Consider the following 19,246-nt stretch of genomic DNA (forward strand, 5'->3'; position numbering starts at 1 on the left):
ATATGTAAATGAGCAGATGCGTATGACAGATGCCTTTGCTCAAGATAAGTAATATCACATTTAAATGCCTAACTCGGAGCGGCGACAGTTCTATCCGTGGTGTTATAATTTGGCATCAATCAAATGCATCGAAGCAGCGATAACTATAAAGCTCAAAGGCTCTTAAAGCCATCGATCTCTACAGGCACTTGATGTGCATACTTTTGCTAAAGTAAACCTTTTCGTAACTTTCACGCAACTCGAAAAAAAATCATACATAAAATGACTAGACTAAATGGCAAGACTGCCGTGATCACCGGCGGCGCTACCGGCATCGGTCTCGCAACGGCGACGCGCTTCATCCAGGAGGGTGCATTTGTCTTTATCTTTAGTCGCCGACAAGAAGCACTCGACAAGGCTTTAGTTAACCTTGGGCCAAATGCCCGAGCGGTAAAGGGTTCAGTTTCCAACCTGGCGGACCTTGACCGTCTCTATGCAGCGGTAAAAGCCGAGCGCGGAACTCTCGACATCGTCTTCGCAAACGCCGGCGCGGGAAGCCAACTTCCTCTTGGGAAGATCACCATGGAGCACTGTGACGAAATCCTTGACACCAATGTGAAGGGTTCGGTTTTTACGGTCCAGAAGGCACTGCCATTGATGGGCAAGGGCGGTTCGATCATCCTGACCGGATCAAGCGCTGGCACCACGGGTGCCCCGGCATTTAGCCTCTATGGCTCAAGCAAGGCCGCTGTGCGCAACCTTGCGCGGACCTGGGCGGAGGACCTGAAAGGCACCGGCATTCGAGTAAACGTGCTATCGCCCGGGCCGACGGCGACCGAACTCGCGAAGGAAGCCCTAGGCGAAGAGGGCCAGAAAGTCTTTGCCATGCAGAATCCACTCCAGCGCATGGCTGATCCGGGGGAAATCGGGGCGGTGGCTGCTTTTCTCGCGTCGCATGACAGCAGCTTTATGACAGCTAGCGAGGTCGCCGTCGACGGTGGTCTTGCGCAAATCTAGACAACATTGATATTGGTAATTAGCCACCGAGTATGTGGCTCTCTAGAGTTAAAATTAGAAACGGTGCCTTCGATTTCGCCATGCAGTACAAAATTATATCTTAGTGAAAGTTTCAGAAACGGGCTGATGATGAATTGAATAAAGCTGATTCTACAATTTTATCTCTGTAAATGCTAGAGCTATTGATTGGCAAAGATGAAATGCAACATAGACTCGGCTGACTATATATCTAATATCTTCTCTTGATGAATGGTATAACTTAGATCTTTTTGTAATCTATTCGGTCCTCTAAATATTAACGTAGATTAAAGCCACGCTCTTGTAACACTTCGTGCAAAACATGACGTCCATGTAAAGACGCAATCGATTCCACGCGATGAGCTGAGCGATACGTCCACAACGGAAGATCTTTTCGTTGTTCCTGAGCATTGAAGTCGGCGAGTGTCTTATCGTATGCTGCAAGATTGTCCTTCTGAGTATCGTTATTCCATCTCGATCGATGCAACACTTCATCTTGGGAGAGCCGAGGCTTGATAGAAGCAGGCTTTGTCGGATTTGGTTTCCCAATAGCCAGGCCAAACAGTGCCAGCACGCGCGGTGGCAGATGCAGGAGGCTTGCCATCTCTCGGGAATTATTACGAGCAGCGCCAACATAGCATGTTCCTAATCCCAAAGACTCGGCGCCAACGACGGCGTTCTGCGCGGCAAATGCAGCATCGAGTGAGGCCATTAGAAACATCTCAGTGAATTCCAGGCCTTCCCCTTGTGTTTGATGCTGCTCAGAAACCTTGGTCAAGCGGCTCAAGTCAGCACAAAAGATCAGGAACAGTGGTGCCTGGCGAATAAAGTCTTGGTCGCCACAAAGTGTAGCCGCCTCGGCTTTGAGGCCGGATTCCTCCAATGCAACAACGCTCCATGTTTGGAGATTAGATGATGTAGGAGCGCTCTGGGCCGCCGCGACAATAAGCTCGAGAGTGCCATGTGGGAGGATGTCAGGTAAGAATTGCCGCACGGATTTATGTTCCAACAGCGTTGCTAGCGTCGGATTCGCAATACCAGGTGCTGAAGATGTCGCCCCATATCGTGACTGCAGCAATTCAGAAATAAGAGTCATCTTTTGCTTCTGAATGAGTTTAAGTCAGACAAAGAATTCGGTTGTAATGTCAGTGATGAGAATTCGAGTACACCACACAAACCAGGCTTGCAATCTATCAATCCATCGGGTTGCGTTATCTGCGGGGCAGAAGACAACACGGACTTGGACCCAACTGGGTTAGACCTAGTTAGATAAGATTGTACATGTTACAGTTACACTCAATGTTTGCATCGTGTTCGCGTAATATCAGTGACTCTCAGCAAGCTGCCAAACACTTGCAAAGCACAGTCAAGGTAACACAGGCTAAAGGTGACTTTATAAGTCATTGTGTTGTATAACGTCTTGAAATTGGTACAGGTGGATAATAGATATTTTGGGTAATGGATTGTATCAAGCTCTTTCAGCACGTGAAAGATTTGTCAGGTGTTTCTGTTCATCCTATACATGGGTAGGTTCTATGGATGCACACTTCTGGTCCGAGTGTGCAGGGAAAGCTACAAGGATAGACAGCAAGACATCAGCCTATTTCAATCTTCCCTTAGCAACCGCGGACCTTGATAATGCTTTGAAGCGTACAAGAACCAGTTTCCAAGTGACATCAGCCCCAGAGCACCAATAACTGCACAAGCGTAGTCTGAATTCCCATCAGTAAAAGATCACCAAATCGATGGATGGAGATAACGAGTATAACTCACTCATATTATTCACAGTGACAGGTAGAATGACAGGGAAGTCGTAAAAGATGAGAGCCAGCAGAGCCAATATTACACTAAAGATATTGGCTAGTACGCCGGTGCCTGCTGGCAGCTTGAAGCCTCGGGAAGACGGAACCTTCTCCTCGAGCTTGGCACCGCCCACCCATCGCAAATGAAGCATTAGCACAGCCGGAAAAGCGAAGCTCAGCTGCTGAAGAATCAATCCAGTGCTAACCAAAGAGTTAAACGCTGTTGATGAGCCAAGATAGATGCAACCAAGAATTGAAACCATAGCTGAGTTAATGAGCAGCGCCCAGATAGGAACACCCCATCTAGGATGTACCCGGCTGAGGATGGATGACCCTACGACAGCATTATCCCGGGCAAAGCACCATGTCAACCTAGATGCTGTTTGAAGGGCCCCAGTGATTGCAAAGCATGAACATAATGCTAGGGTAATCAAGAAGAGTGATGCCACGCCCTTGGACGAAGTAGCTTGGTACCAAATTTCGAGGATGGGAAAAGGAGAAGCCAACACAGCATCAAAGTCAGAATAGCTATAGGTCATGGCAACCGCAAAGCCAAGAGCAGTCACGAATCCAATGACGACTGTTGACACAAGTGCTCGTGGAACTGCAGTGGCTGCATTCGTGCATTCCTCTGCCAGATGAATAGCACCGTCGAGGCCGGAATAAATGAAGTTCGGGTTGACCAGTCCGGTAAGGAAAGCGATGCTGTCTGCGGACCAGCCTGATGCATTTGAGAACGTCGTCCATACAAACTCGGACGACTGTTTGGGAGATGATTCGGCGAGGCAAACGATTGTAATAGCCAAAAAGGCTGTGAGCGATAGAAAGACTGTACGCCAATACTCATTAGTTACTGATGCAAGCTGGAGAGGCTGGTGGGAAATAACTACATCCAAAGTCTTGTAACAAGCCATGACCTTTACTCTTCGCCAAGAAGATGTTATAGCCTGTGAAGATAAAATTCAAAGCCTGGTAAATCATAAATACATGCCATGGCTCGGGAGCATAAGTCGGATGCCAGAATGTTGCCAGTGTCAGAATCATAGCAGGGAATGGAATTATAAAACCAGCTGCACTGGCGATCCAGCCGAAGACGTTACACATTCCGCACCAATAGCTCTAAGCGGCAAAAAAGTCAACTAATAGTCATTCAAAAGTGCGTGCTGCAAGGCTATAGGAGAGGTGACACATACAAGGGACCTGCTGATAGACTCTGGGGCCAATATGCTTGTCCAGTGATATTGTCCTCCGGCTGTAGGATACACAGAGGCAATCTCAGCCATGCTTAACGCACATGATCCTCCAAGAAGAAATATTATCATAATGCCATATATCAGCGTGACAGATCCCCCCGACGCAATGGAGATAGCCATAGTTGCGGCGACGGCGGCCCAACTATTGCATATATTCCATCCCGTGGCAATTATTGCGAGAAGTCCTAGGTCTCGAGATGTTTGTGTGTGTATGCCGAGACGAGAGAGGGTATCATTTTCTATGGAGCCGACTCGGTTAGAAATATCTAGATAGTTCGCAGAATGCTGTTAGTCATACAAAAGGCCATGATGAATCGGCGGTCATGCCTCGCTGTAACAAGTGGATCCTCTTACGTACTTCTTTCAAGACTTCCTAACTCGTAGTCTTCGCACTTGTTCGTGTTAGACGGCATTTCCGATGCCACGTTATACGAGTTTCTCTTTGGAAACATTATCAAATTAGTATATGAGGACTTGAGCGAAATATGTACTGTCTAGCTCAGTGTAGCCCAAGGAACGGGTTGGAATGAAAGTTCCTGTTAAATAGGTTAGTGCTCCGCTTTATATAAACATTTGTGTTGTGGATAAATAACCCAATATCGTGCTTCAGAAGAGATAAAGATTGTTTCAGGGATTGATCTGCCTTATCTTGAACCAACAATCTACGAGATCTTATCTCTTCATCGGTGAGGGAGGATCGGCGGTATTGGGAATAGATTCAATGCGAATAGCTCTCCCGGGCTTCCCCAGCGTCCTTCAGGGGTGTTATCCAGGCTAAGATAAAAATTGACACTCTTGAAGAGTATCCTTTACTGGATGGCCAATCACAGATGACTATGAGATGGAATTGGTTGATAGCGATTTTCAAGATCGCGTTTTCCTAATCGGGTAAGGAAAGTGAGAAATGATGCACAGACCAATCCTACCCGCTAGATCAACCCAAATTGGTATGGTATGGTTCTGTGCCTGATGATACGCACCTAACGTTCACGTCTAGCAGATATTTCCTAAATAGGAAACCAAAGTGAGAAAGTGGCTATATATGCACCCTAATCATTTAGATGTCTTTACCTATGACAAGACTTTTGCTTCGCAGTTTCCCAAATTGGCCACAATTGTGAGAATCCGAATTATTGACTCCAGGTCCAGATCAAAGATAAATCTTGCGATTTCCTTGATATCACTGCGAATATGAATATCCAGCCATCCAACACTTTGCATTACTTCTGACCACTGATCGTGTGATTCGTGTCAAGTCTCAACTACTATCCACACCTACTTTTCTATGCACACCATAGCTGATGATGTCTGACACTTCCGGCATGACCAGTCGTGACGGCTTCCAATGGACGGCAGAAAGTGGCCTAAAAGCTGGTCTTCCGTGCTTGGGAACCATCCGACCCCAAATAAGCATATCACATCAGACTATCTACGACGTTGCAGTAGTGGGTGCCGGCTATACTGGTCTAACAGCTGCTCGCGATCTCACAATAACCGGCTACAAGACTATCCTCATAGAGGCACGCGATCGGATCGGCGGACGCTCCTGGTCATCAAACATCGATGGCTATCCATATGAGATGGGCGGTACTTGGGTGCATTGGACGCAGCCATTCATCTGGCGTGAACTGTTTCGATACAACCTGCTGTCCAATCTCGAAGTCAGCATGGTGACAGAAGGTGGGCTGAACAAGTGTGCCGTGCAGCTCACACCACAACGAAAGATCATGATCAGCCATGAAGAAGAAGACTGCATTTCTGAAGCTGCACTGAAGAAGTTCGTTAATGTCGATGGGAAATATGGTCGTACTGTTATTCCTTGGCCTCATGACGCATTGCGAAATGAGGAAGCCGTTGCAATATACGATCAGATGAGCATTGCAGATCGATTTACTCAAATTGCTGACCAGCTAACGCCACTGGAAAAGAACATGCTTGAGGGATTCTTGAGCATAACTTGTGGCGGCAAGTGGGAAGACAGTTCATTTTTCGAAATGCTACGATGGTGGGCGCTGGCAAATTGGGATTACAAGGACTTTATGGAAATGGGTCTCACGTACAAGTTGAGGTGCGGGCAGTCTAAGCTTCAGCGATGTCTCTTCGATGAGGCCTATGGTTCTGGTTCTCTGGATTACAGCTTCTCCACTCCGGTCAAGAGCGTCAATGACAATGGCAACTTCGTGGAGATTATATCCCGCGATGGCAAGGTGTTCAAGGCAAGAAGGGTGATCTGTACGATTCCCTTGAATGTCTTGCACAATATTCATTTCACCCCGGCCATCAACCCTCTTAAGACTGAGTGCTCAAAGCAAGGGCATGCAAACCATGTCGTGAAATGCCATGTTGAGGTCAATAAGCCCGAATTAAGAAGTCTGGGGTCTTTCAATTATCCCGACGGCAAATTAACGTATTCATTCGGCGATGGATTCACGCCAGCTGGCAATGTTCATTTGGTAGCCTTTGGGTCATCTCTTCGTCAAGAAGTGCATCTTCAACCAGAGGAGAACGCTGAAGAAACATTGAAAGCTTGGACGGACCTATTACCAAACACTAACAACAGTGACATCAAGCGGATGGTCTTTCATAATTGGCACAAAGACGAGTTCGCGATGGGTGCCTGGGAATGGTTCAAGCCTATTCAGGTCACTAAATACCTTGATGCCTTGAGAGAAAAACAAGGGAATATTTGGTTTGGAAGTGCAGACTGGGCAATGGGTTGGAGAGGGTTCTTAGATGGTGGTATCGAAGATGGACAGAGAGTTGCCAAGGAGGTGTCAGATAATCTGAAGGCTGCTGCAATGGCAAGAGTCACTGCTAACTTGTAGGATATAGAACAGACTGGCAAAGGTGATAGTGAATTAGGAGAGCATGGTCTTACCCCTGCTAGCAGTCAGATGACTTATTTGCTATTACTTACTCTATTTTTACTCGCTTTATTTAGCTATCATTATATAGAATACAAGAATGGCTACCCCTTCATTCTAATATATTCTTTTTGCCCTAGGGGCTCCTTTTTGTGTGTGTGCTATATGATATCTTGAGTGGGTGTTGGTCAGCAGTAGGCACTGCTGCCCTGTTTCAAAGGTAGTATGGCCTGATTTGTGAATAAATGGTTTCCTCTTTTCTGAAATCATGATGAATGGCTGGAGTTGTTCAAGAACTCGCCAAACTGCAATTTTGACCCCCTTGTCGACCGTGCCAGATGAGTACCTAGTCGACTCCAGTGTCCACTTCTGGTCTGTGGATGGGTGGAGCCCTGAGAAAGCTCGCCCCACATTCTATTGCAGGCGAATATGGCACGTGCGTAGAGATTTCCCGTTACGCAACATCATCGTTCTTCCCATTCTCAACCTTATCAAACCCGACGAAACCTAGTGTCATGTTACCAGAACATCGCCGATGAAAACGCCCGCGGGATGTGCTGCAGGATGTCTTCTGAAAAGCGAAAGAATTGTAGGTGTTGTTTGCAAAATGGTCGCTCTAGTGATGATGTCACATAGCTGGTGCTTCGATTTCAAGTCATGGCCGTCAACTTGCTGAACTATCACACTGACTAACGGGTACCCTTAATCGTAGCGTGCTATAACTGCATGAAACGGCGCATAGTCTGCGACGAAACACCACTACAATGTCAAAAATGCTTGAAGAAGGGGTTGAAGTGTCCTGGATATGGCGTTCGATACCGGTTTTCGGACGTGAAAACGGCTCCTTTTTCAACACTCAGCAATATCGAGACATCCAGCTCCAACAGACGAGGGAATGCACTGAGATGGATCGATGTGAGGCATTCCAAAAACAAGAAAGGTAGCAAGCGCAGGGAGCTTGTTGAAAATCAAGAACCAAAGTCCGGTCCAGGGATAGTGAGACCCGGCTCAAGACTGCAATATGACGCAAAAATTGGATCTACGGTGCTACAATCTACATGTGAAGGTTCAGCTTATATATCCTCCCCACCTCCAGATCGTCCAGATGATATTTCTCGACATATCAACCCGACTAACGATATGGATTCAATCTTATTGAACAACACGCTCCTTACGACCACATTGCCCCCCCTTCTTGCCCCTCTTGATCCAAAGATGCGTTTTCTTTTCGATCATTGTAAGACAATAGCTTATTCTTGGCAGATACTTGACTAACAAGATGCAGTCAACGTTTATGTGTCGCCAGTCATGATCATGTACGACGATGAAGCGAACGGATATCGCCACGAGATTCTACCTTTGGCCCATTGCAATCCAGTTGTGGGGAGGGCGGTATGCATTGCGGCAGCCTTTCACTTATCACAAAGAATGCCCGAGCTACGGATTCCTGCTGAGAGCGGCAGAGCCGCCATCGTTAGTAAGATGTCTCGGACTGCATGTCAACGAGATTATCTAGATGACTCTACTTGGGCGACCATTATCCTCCTCATTGTAGCTGACCTCGTAACGGGCCATGAGCATATTGTCACGCTCTATAAGATGTTGATCGCCTTTCTAGGAGTAAGGGGACAAGCCCAGCTCACGTCGCCATTGGCCGAGTTTCTTTATTATCAATCTCGACTGTGCGTTGGCCTTTTGCCCCATTTCCAGTTGCAGCAAGTACTAACAACTATATAGTATCTCGTTCTTCACATATCCCATGCTAAGCGAGTCTGAAGCTATCGAAGATTTCTCCCAAGTTCTACAAGATCCTCTTACGAGTTTTGAACAATATGCCCCCCGGCGTCGTCACGAATATCAACTTTCGGTTACCAACGACTCGTCGCCCAGCCCAGCCGTAATATTTACTCAAACCCAACTCTATGTCGAGATCATGCGGTATGCGACGGAGATCTACCTGCTCCGAGCGCGATCCTCGATGATTCCTGTTGATGAGCAACAAATGCTGGAAAAGATCATGCATATCAGATATCTATTTCAATGCGTAGATCAACAAGCACCAGGAGCACATACCCTTGTGTGGCCGGCGTTTGTAGCTGCTGCAGAGACTCAAGAAGACGAAAATAGAGTATTTTTCTCTGCTATATTAAGAAGAATATGGGAAGAGACAGGTTATGCGAATGTTCTCAGAGGATTGGAATCATTGCCAAGTATATGGAAACAGCAGAGGCAACGGCGATGGACATCTATATTACCAAACTTAAAGATTGTAGTTATGTAACATCTATTGTTATCATTGACCTGTAGGAAGCTAACCGGAGTAAATACTTAAAAGTTTCAAAGCACATCTTAGACCAGCTTTTTTGCAATATCGAGACAAGAGCACAGGGCCGCTGAGCCTAGAGTAATGTAATGAAGAGTAGAAGTGCAGTTATCGGTTTACACTCGTTAGATAATATTTTAGATCAGTGTCATCTTGGCTGAGATACTTCTTAAACGTTCACGTTGAATATTATCTATGATAGGTATATCTAACGGCTCTGTTAGAGCCGTTATCATGAGCCGGCCTGCTGTTTTATCTACCTTCTATTCAATTTACTTTGAAGTCTTCATCATATAGCTTTGCTGAGTTATTTCATCAAGACTAACGACGTAACTTGGGATTTGAGCTTGAGTAGCAGCGGAAACAACGGTTAAGTAGTGGGAAATAGACTTAGTACGATTAACGTATAACTAAACCAGAGGGAGCTATTATATGTAGACATTAGATGTTAGGGGTTCATAGAAGCTTCACGCGGAAACTTGGGCTATCTACTCCACATGCCCATCGATGGTTTCCAGCTCTTTCTCGGCTTTCGTCCTGAACTTTGGCAAGAACTTGAACAGAATCGGCATCATGGCTGCAAGTAGTGCCGCACCACCACACATTCCCACCATGGCCGTAAATCCAGGCTTGTAATCTGGTGCGTCCCTCGATGGCCACATGTAGCTGCCATAAACGGCTGCCAAATTTCCTACTGCATTTACCGCAGCAATGGCAACGGCTCGCTTCTCAACAGGCAGAGACATGGTTTCCGATGCCCATGTTAGGATTAACGGGAATGCCGCGTACACACCCGAGATGTAAAAGCAGATGAAAGTGTATCGAGCTGCGGTGCCATTGACAGTCACAATGATAATGCCCGACACAAAAGCAAGAACGAAGGCACCAACTACGTGCCATCTGCGATCCTGGAATCGATCCGAAGACTGGGGCACAAGAACGAGAAAGATTGTTCCGACGATCCTGCAACAGAGTTAGCTTCTCGAGTAGTTACATGCATCAGTTGAAGAATACTCACCACACAGGGACTGTCATCCACTGAGCCATGACTCCACCATAGCCCATATCGCTGAGGACAGTTGGGACGAAGTAGTTGATTGTGGCGCATCCGTTGTCAAGAAGATACATGGCCATGAAGAAATACGTCCTGAGGTCAACAATAGCCGCAATAAACGCGTCCCATGGCTTCAACTTCCTCGTTGCATGTGAAGTTGTAGCTTGCTTATCTTGCAAAATGCGCACTGTTGCTAGCTGACGCTCCTCTTCGCTCAATCGACGAGTTGTGGCTGGATAGTCCAGGAGAATAAATTTGCACATGACTGCAAAGCCAACTGTGATGACTCCTTCGAGGAGAAACAGCCATCGCCAGCCTTCCATACCCCGGGCACCTTCTAGCCCCGATATAATCGCACCAGAGAGCAGTCCACTCACTGCACCTGCTATACAAAGAGCAGAGAAGAAAATCGAAAATCGTTTTCCTGGCTAAGTCAATATTCAAATCTTCCAAGGGAGCTATTGTGAACTATATGCCGCTTACCAATTTCATCTTTCTTATACCAGCACGACATGATGAACATAACACCAGGCATGAATCCTGCTTCGATCATTCCAAGAAAGAACCGACAGACGAGTATACCGTGATAGTCCTTCACCTGAGACATGCCAGATACTAGTGTACCCCAGGCTATCATAAGGCCGGGCAGGTACCACGAAGGTGCGCATCGAGCGAGAATGAGATTGGATGGAATTTCATATACCAGATAACCGATGAAGAAAATCGAAATCAACATCGAATAGTCTGAAAGATTGTTTGTTATAAAGCTGAAATCTGATGCGAACGATCATGAAGCTGTGAAGAACAAACCACATACTTGAGTCGTTTAAACCCAGGTCTTTGCTCATCCCAGCAGCTTTTGCATTACCAATGTTGTTACGGTCCACATAGGCTAGAACACACATGAACCATAGAGTGGGAATCATGAACAAGTCTATCTTCCGCACCAGAAGCTTTTCAGCTTTTGAGCCTGGAACATATCCTGCGATGGCTGTACGAAGGCCGGCGGCTTCAACATCATAATCAGTAGGTGGTGTCGAACCTGTTCTATGAACCTCAATTGGCTCATCACCTACTAAGGGATCCTGCTTGGTGGTGTCCATTGAAGTTTGCAAATTTGTGGAATATGATAAATACGTGGACTTTGAGCAAGTCGAGGTATTGAATTGGGGATGCCTGTACATCATACTAGAGGGCGTACGGCATTGTCTTTATACAATCATCCGAAGTCTTTATCTGCATCACCGTACTATACCCAAACATGGGGTTCAGCATCGCACATTGATAAGATGATAACGTAGCCCGGTTGATCCACTTATTGTTGTTTATCATCAAGCTTCAACATCGGCGGTGATTGCCTTTGAGCAATATGATATCAGTCATTATCATAGCAGAACACACTCGCAAATTCTTGTCGTATTCCAGTCCATCTTTCAGCATAGAAATCGACGGAAGTATCGTCTGGGAGCTTTTGATAAGCGTTGTGGGCCTGTGTTGTAGCGTTCGCTTGTTGATCAACTGCCCAAATGGGTATGCGTAGTCTAAACCACCCCTGATCTGGTTAGGCGCTACGAACCGCACTCAATTGTGGGGCATAGGGATGGGACGTGAGCAGCAGCGTCACAAGGATAAAATCATATAGAGAACATCCGATAGGTCCTTCGCTCTAATGGCTAGCCACGGCTAGGATGCTGGTAAGGGGTATATCTATGCAGGATTGCTTAGGCCGGCAACAGGATTCCGTCGTCGACCTAGTAAAGCTACAAAGTGGAGGAAGCCGAAATTGTAGATAAGATACCGACGCAGGCGTTTGGATGCGATCTCACCGATACCGCAGTCTTTGTTTGTCGCGACAGGGGTAGCTCCGAAAGATAGCTCTCCATTAGATGCGAGAGCTTCAAAAGCTCGCCTCATTGACACCCAGAGCCAATAAACTCTTACAAACATGCCATAGCAAGTGACATACAATTCTTAGATCTGTTGCTTGTCACTATTTTAGATTGATGAACATGTCGCAGCCCCAGGCTTTCACCATCCGCGATATTCGCGAGGCTGCAACAGCCAAGATCGATAGGAAATGGGCCGAATATCTCAACGAAGGCGCCATGGATCTCGTCACTGTCAAGGCAAACGAAGCAGCATACGACCGCTACCGGATAATGCCTCGGATCCTTCGTAACGTTGCCGAAGTCGATACAAGCACTACTATTTTCGGTGCTAAGATCTCATTTCCGTTTGGGTTCTCCCCTGCTGCCATGCACTGTATAGCACATCCAGATGGTGAAGTAGGTACTTCACGGGCTGCTGCCAAGGCAGGCATCGCCATGGGTTTGTCGCATTGGGCGACTAAGTCTCTAGAAGATGTCATTGACGCGGGGAAGGAAATCGGTACGGGGAACCCATATGGCCTCCAAACATCGAGTGCAAACCAGAAGAAATACACTGTGGAATTGCTCAAGAGAGCTGAAAAGGTCGGCTTCAAGGCTCTTTTGATGACTGTCGACGCCCCGACAATTGGAAGGCGGCTCAATGAGTAATGAAATATTTATCCCTCCCTCATTCTCCGAATGCTGATAGTTCAATGCTAGGTATCGAAATGGTATTGACCTTCCTCCTGGTCTCAAATTCCCCAATATTTCGTACGATCCGAAGAACTTCAAAGAAACGGTTCGCGACGCCAGTAATTCTTTCGTCGACTTTCTTCCTTGGCTTTGTGGGGTGACGCCGCCGAGCATGGAGATATGGCTGAAAGGAATATACACACCCGAAGACGTGTTCCTTGCTGCTGCGTACCCACGCGTGCGAGGCATTGTTGTCTCCAATCATGGCGGAAGACAGCTTGATGGCGCGCCGGCCACTCTCGAGGCACTACCGGATTGTGTGGCCGCTGCAAAGAGCATAAACGCATCACGCTCTCCGGGGAACAAGCTGTTAGTCGGCATTGACGGTGGTATAAGGAGAGGAAGCGATATCTTCAAGGCAATCGCTCTTGGAGCAGACATGTGCTTCGCTGGCAGGATACCAATCTGGGCTTTAGCATTTGACGGCCAAAGGGGTGTTGAGAGGGCCTTGCAAATCCTGAAAGATGAATTTGAGCTTTGCATGCGTTTGGCTGGATGCAAGAGCATAGCCGAGATTGGGCCGGAGAGTCTTGCGATAGTTGAAGGGGGGTCTCCAGGATTAATTAGAAGGTTGTCCAAATTATGATTGAAGTAGGGTGGCTCCGGCTGATTGAAACCATGGAAATTAATGTCGGCTGAAACACATCCCAAGAAGGACCCCTAACACAACTCCTACAAGTACCGTAGCTAAGGTAAAGTACTTTTGTTTTATTGACGCAGTTCAGAAAATATATGCTTCACATCCGCGCTCGACAAGTTCACATCTTTGCTCTATATCATGGACTCCCCTGTCTCGTTCCAGCCATATCTTTTCCGCCACCTCCATTAACTGCACCCTTGCCGGGTTTGGATAGACCTTCCGCCACATCTTATGCTTCAGCGTTACCCATTGCTGGTCCTCTTTCGTGACGGCTTCACGTGCTGCCAGATAGAATGGGAGACCGGATGCAGAGTCGACCCCTGAGCGTATAAGATTTCCATTTGAACTCTCATCGGTAGTTGTAACCGGGATAGAGTCTAGTAGAGTGAAAATCGTGGACATGGCATGCTGGACTCGTGGAGATGAAGGTGACTCGGCGAATACCCGACGGCATAGTAGTAGCAATCCAATTTGTATAAATGCTCGGCAGATTGTCTCCATATGCTTGTTCTTCATGGTACCTGATGACCCGCCTGACCTTCGGACGACTACGGCATCATGTACCCTCATGTCAGTTTCAAGAGCGATGGCGTCACAATAAACGTCTCTGCTTGGGCGTTCAGATAATGAGAGATCGGCGGCAAGATGCATGACGCGAAGTAAAAATACGAAAACAGAATGAGGACAGCCAGTCATTTCACGAAACGATGGCTGAGTTTTGTCGATCATGTCGTCCTTGCTAGAACTAGAGAACCAACAACCGACTAGAGACATGCGAGGTCTTCGACGATAGTAAATACTAGTGCCTAGGTCTGCAATGGCGAATCGTTGAACCAAGAGTCTTGGTATGAAGAAATCCATAACTTTGACTGTGCATATGTAGTCAAGCTGGTTTAATATGTAAAAGGCAATGTCGAGGTGGGTTTGAGAGGAAGATGCCGCATTCCCACTGTAGGCGATAACTGCCGGCTGGAGGAGAATGGCGGCAAGCAATGCTTGGTCAGCAGTGATGCCGTGTGAAGAGGATCTGCAGTCCTCGGAACTGAGAGGAGATGGCGATCTCCTTCCAGCAAGACCAAGACGTATTGACCGAATGGCACGGTCATGGTGAGTGACGGCTAGCTTGGCAGAACAGTGACCCAAAAGGTGAAGATGCTCTGCAGCAATGGAAATGATGGTATGAAGGAGTACCGGAAACCCAAGGGCTAACACAGAGAGCTTTCTGTAGGGATTATGAAGACCATCTTGTGCCTGAAGCTCTCCAGCAATCCGGTCGACATCTGATGTTAGAAAAGAATGAGTTGCTGATGCATGACAGAAAGGCATAAAACATACAGTATGTGTAGGCGGTTACTTCCTCTGGGCCCTCAAATATCGGTGAAGACATGCCTCGAAGCAACGCATGGTCAATGGAAGAGGACCGTGCTTGAGACCCGATTGAGTCCTGATCGACGCTTTCTGGTGAACTCGACTCTCCTGGAGATGGGACTGGGATAAACGAGTCCAGCGTGGCAGTCTCCGATCGAAGCTGCCCGAGCTTGGGCGCCAGGGCTGGAGCCCGTTTTCGACTTGCCGATTCTACAGTAGTAACAATGCCCCATCTTATGCGAGTAGGGGGGTATTCACAGCTAAAGCCGCGAATGAGGCAGCGTCGACAAATGGGCGAAGCTTCATCGCATTTGTGGTGGCCAGAGCGGCATTGCTTGCACCCACGGCGAGACCGCTGTTCTGGGCGCATTGAGGAGTGACAAGACGAGGCTTGCTCTGCGAAACGCTATAATTGAACAAGTGAATCTTCCAGATTGCTCAGTGACTTTTCTGAAAGTATACGACAATGATAATTGGATGGGTGGCAAAGAAAGTGGCAAGCCTCAGTGGGGAGTAAATACGTTGCAGAATTGATAAAAGGAGGCGGGGTTTGAGGTCACTCAATATTGGTGCCCTTTTCAGTGGCCATCTTCTATCTTATCTTGCTGGGCAGTTATCAGTGGAGCTGTAGCTGGAGTCAAATTATAATAATGTCAACTCGAACTCAGCCAGAGCTACTGTAGGGTCCGATATGCTACATAGAATTAAGAGCTATCATGCTGAAGCCTTGAATTTCGCCAACATTTCTCCAGCGCCATAGTCCTTCATTGGTGGCAACTCAATCATGCCCTTTCGTATCTTCGTCTTGATCTGCAATGCCTTCAATAGCGAGTACACAAAGCCTAAGGTGGGTGCCGGAACGCCTAGGCGGTGCGCCTCCCGAAGTGGCTCTCCGACAATGTTTTCAAGCTCCATGAAGTTGCCCTTTTCAATATCCTGCTGCATGCTGGGACGGAAGTACGCATCGATGGCATCGCCATTCAGAGATGCATCCTCTTGATCTGGTGCCAATTTCACTCCAGCAGCTCTCGCAATGCTTTTGATCTCCATCATGACGGGCAGTAGAAGTTCCGACACGGGCGACTCTGCTAATCTGAGCCTAGAAGTGTCCATCCCGGTGATTGCGCAAAGTGAGTTGTAAGCGGCGTTGTAAACCAACTTGCGCCATCGCATGAACGCCACATCTTCATAATACTCTCCTGTGGCTCGTCCGCTTGCATTGTATAGATCAGAGAATTCTTTTGCTGCCGCCAACTCTTTCTCCAGCTCTAGGTTGGGGTTTCTGAATGCTCCAATGATGAGAATGTCATGGTCTTGGTGGAAGATCTGGCCCGGACTGAGCTCAGCAGAACTCATGCGCGAAATGCCTGAAATAACAATGTTGGAGGGAAAGGCGGAGATGAGGGGCTTTTCAATGTTCAGGCCGTTCTGTACCAGGACAATGGCTGTGTGACCTGGGGTAACAGCAGGCTCGATGATCTCAGCTACTGTGGGTGGGACGTCGGGAATATTCTTGGTGCAGACCACAATAAAATCGAATGGAGCGATTCCTTCTTCTCGGACATTAGGGACTGTTCGTGATACTTCGTCATTTCTGTCAGTGAATTATTCTTCTACGACCTCTGCCGGGATGAATACTTTGACTTGGTCTCCACGAAGGAATGTCGCCATGGTCACACGACCATATCCGGAATCCACGCTCTTTTACGAGCTCGTAGTTTGACCGTAAGACACCAGTCACACTTGCGTGACCACCAGCCTCGAGATTATATGCGGTGATGGTTCCAATTCCGCCAAACCCGACAACAAGAACGTTTGACTTCGTTACTGACCCCATGTTGCATTAAAATGTTGCGACATTTGTCAAGGAGCTCTACGATCTACAAATGGCTGAGTGATGTAAATAACCGATATGCTTTCCGCAATCACTGAGTGCAGCGCGAGAATCTAGTGATGACAGATGGGTTGTAACGGACATACCGGTGCAAGGTTATGCAGCAATGAATCGATGCTCCCCGCGTTTCGCAGCACCGGGTTAAGTTAGGGCGACAACCAGGAGAGCCGATACAACTACAATCCTTTATCTTAGCCTCTTAGCGACCGAGGCTTGGCTTTCATGCACACCGCGTCTCGTCAGTACTGAGAGGGGTAAAAGTGTCGTTGATCACCGGCCTGGGGCGGATAGATAACAGTAGCGTTGGGTTCGGTCCGAGAATATACCCTACCAACAATGACAAGATGCTGCTGCGCCGTATCGATATCTTGCGAGATAAGGTGCCCCGCGCAGATATCCGCAGTGGATTATCTGATGGTGCCAACATAGGTGTGACCGCGGCAGGGACCGAGTGTTCTACATAGAGTTCGAGTCGGCATGCCAAATTCGGCATCGTAATGAATCTAGCAAGAACTACAAGACTGACAACTTAGACTAGACTGATATGTGGGCACGATAAAAATAGACTCAATTGATCTTATTGTAGAATCGATGAATATTACGTCTGCACTGGTGTAACATACTGTGGCACAACCATGTCCAATTTATTAACAGGCATTCTACTCTTCCCATTTTGAAGTCTCAAGCCTTTGTTCTCAAGCAAGTGGGAAAGTTTTACAGCTCACACTCTTAGCATGGCTACCATAACCCTCCCTTCATCGACAGTAGTTGGGTCTCCCGTGCTACCTACAGGCACTTTATCGACGACTTCCACAGGATTCAAGCCACAAAGTGCATCTTTAACAAATCAGCAACAACTTTCCACCGAAGAGTACTTGCAATATGATTCTTTGTACAGTGTTGAGGGTATGCCATCACACCCTGTCGTGATGGCGCGAGGCCAGGGCTCTTTCCTGTGGGATCTAGAAGGAAGACGGTATATCGACTTTAATGCCGGATTTTCTGCATGTAACCAGGGACATTGTCATCCAAAGATTGTTGAGGCCATGATAAAACAATGCCAGCAGTTGACCATGCCGTCACGGTCTGTGCATGTCGCACAGTATGCCATGTTTTGCAAAAATATCTGCGAACTGACCGGCTTCGACAAAGTTGCCGCAATGAACGGAGGTGCTGAAGCTGTTGATATGGCTATCAAGCTTGCTCGGTCATGGGGCTACAAAGTCAAGGGAATTGAGCAGGACAAAGCCATCGTATTGACGGCGATTTCTAATTACCATGGTCGGACGCTGAGCATCTTATCAGCATCCACCGATGACGGATACAGGAAGAGTAAGTGCTGGCTTCCTCTTAATCTAATAATCGACTATCATGGTATTGACCTTTTTTAGATTGTGGCCCTTGGATGCCAAACGTCGGTCCATCTTGCACCGGTGATATTATTCGGTTCGGGGTGATCGAGGATCTGGAAAAGGCACTGCAGAAATGCGGACCTCAGATTGCTGCCTTTTTGATCGAACCCGTACAGGGTCACGCTGGGTGCCTACCTGCTACGGACGACTATCTTAGACGAGTAAGAGATTTATGCACCCGGCATAATGTTCTATTCATTGCCGACGACATTCAGGGAGGTCTTGGTCGTAGTGGCACTCTTCTATCGTACGAGTCATCGGGTATCAAGCCTGACATGGTCATTCTAGGAAAGTCGCTGTCTGGTGGATTTTATCCTATATCTGCCGTCCTGGGAACGCGAGAGGTTATGGATAGTGTTGACCCAGGCCAGTAAGTTGCCCTAGAGTCTCACTTAACGACATCGAATTCGTCCCATCGTCGTGATGCCCATACAGACGCTGACGTGAAATGTTTCAGATATGGATCAACATTTTCTGGAAATCCTTTGGCCAGTGCTGTAGCACTTGCTGCCCTCGATGTCATTGTTGACGAAGAACTTCCAAGGCGGGCCGCTGACTTGGGCGCAAAATTTGAGGCACGGTTCCGAGCAATCAAGTCGCCGTATTTTGATACAATCACTGGGAAGGGCCTGTTTAGAAGCATCTACATCCACGAAGGCCAATCACAGGGGCGAGTGACTGGTAAGAGACTAGCGGAGCTGTGCCTGAAAAGGGGTTTGTTGGTGAATGCCACAGGGAGACGATTGCGAGTATGTCCAGCTCTGAACATCGACGAGGGTGTAATGCTAGAGGGTGTAAACATATTAGAAAACGCCTTGAAAGATCTTCCTGAGTTGGACGCTCTCTGAAGCTGGAAGATGTGCTAGGATGTGGTATATTATTAACTTCTTTTAAGAGCACATTTATATTCCCATAACTGCCTGCGCATACACTCGCACTGGAACTGCATAATCATAATTGTGACAGACCGTAGAGTGCGTACGAGCATATAATTGGGTAAT

The 19,246-nt window shown here is 47.4% G+C and overlaps 4 protein-coding genes across 4 annotated transcripts; 2 read left to right on the forward strand and 2 right to left on the reverse strand.

Annotated features, from left to right (window-relative positions):
• Nucleotides 1-261: 261 nt before the first annotated feature.
• UCRPA7_1 (putative short-chain dehydrogenase reductase sdr protein) lies at nucleotides 262-996 on the forward strand (the record flags this gene model as incomplete). The annotated part of the gene is made up of 1 exon (XM_007912599.1): nucleotides 262-996. One exon carries the CDS (start codon nucleotides 262-264, stop codon nucleotides 994-996), a length of 735 nt encoding a protein of 244 aa, XP_007910790.1.
• Nucleotides 997-9,744: 8,748 nt separating this feature from the next.
• On the reverse strand, nucleotides 9,745-10,573 carry UCRPA7_2 (putative major facilitator superfamily transporter protein; the record flags this gene model as incomplete). Its single annotated transcript, XM_007912602.1, has 2 exons — nucleotides 9,745-10,219; nucleotides 10,275-10,573. 2 exons carry the CDS (start codon nucleotides 10,571-10,573, stop codon nucleotides 9,745-9,747), a joined length of 774 nt encoding a protein of 257 aa, XP_007910793.1.
• A 1,746-nt stretch (nucleotides 10,574-12,319) lies between these two features.
• Nucleotides 12,320-12,847, forward strand: UCRPA7_3 (putative fmn-dependent dehydrogenase family protein; the record flags this gene model as incomplete). Its single annotated transcript, XM_007912600.1, has 1 exon — nucleotides 12,320-12,847. The coding sequence occupies one exon, from the start codon at nucleotides 12,320-12,322 to the stop codon at nucleotides 12,845-12,847; it is 528 nt and encodes a 175-aa protein (XP_007910791.1).
• A 2,806-nt stretch (nucleotides 12,848-15,653) lies between these two features.
• UCRPA7_4 (putative 2-dehydropantoate 2-reductase family protein) lies at nucleotides 15,654-16,776 on the reverse strand (the record flags this gene model as incomplete). Its single annotated transcript, XM_007912601.1, has 2 exons — nucleotides 15,654-16,510; nucleotides 16,638-16,776. 2 exons carry the CDS (start codon nucleotides 16,774-16,776, stop codon nucleotides 15,654-15,656), a joined length of 996 nt encoding a protein of 331 aa, XP_007910792.1.
• Between the last annotated feature and the right edge of the window lie 2,470 nt (nucleotides 16,777-19,246).

Source organism: Phaeoacremonium minimum (assembly GCF_000392275.1).
Source record: "Phaeoacremonium minimum UCRPA7 unplaced genomic scaffold PA7_03_scaffold_2, whole genome shotgun sequence".
NCBI lineage: Eukaryota > Fungi > Ascomycota > Sordariomycetes > Togniniales > Togniniaceae > Phaeoacremonium > Phaeoacremonium minimum.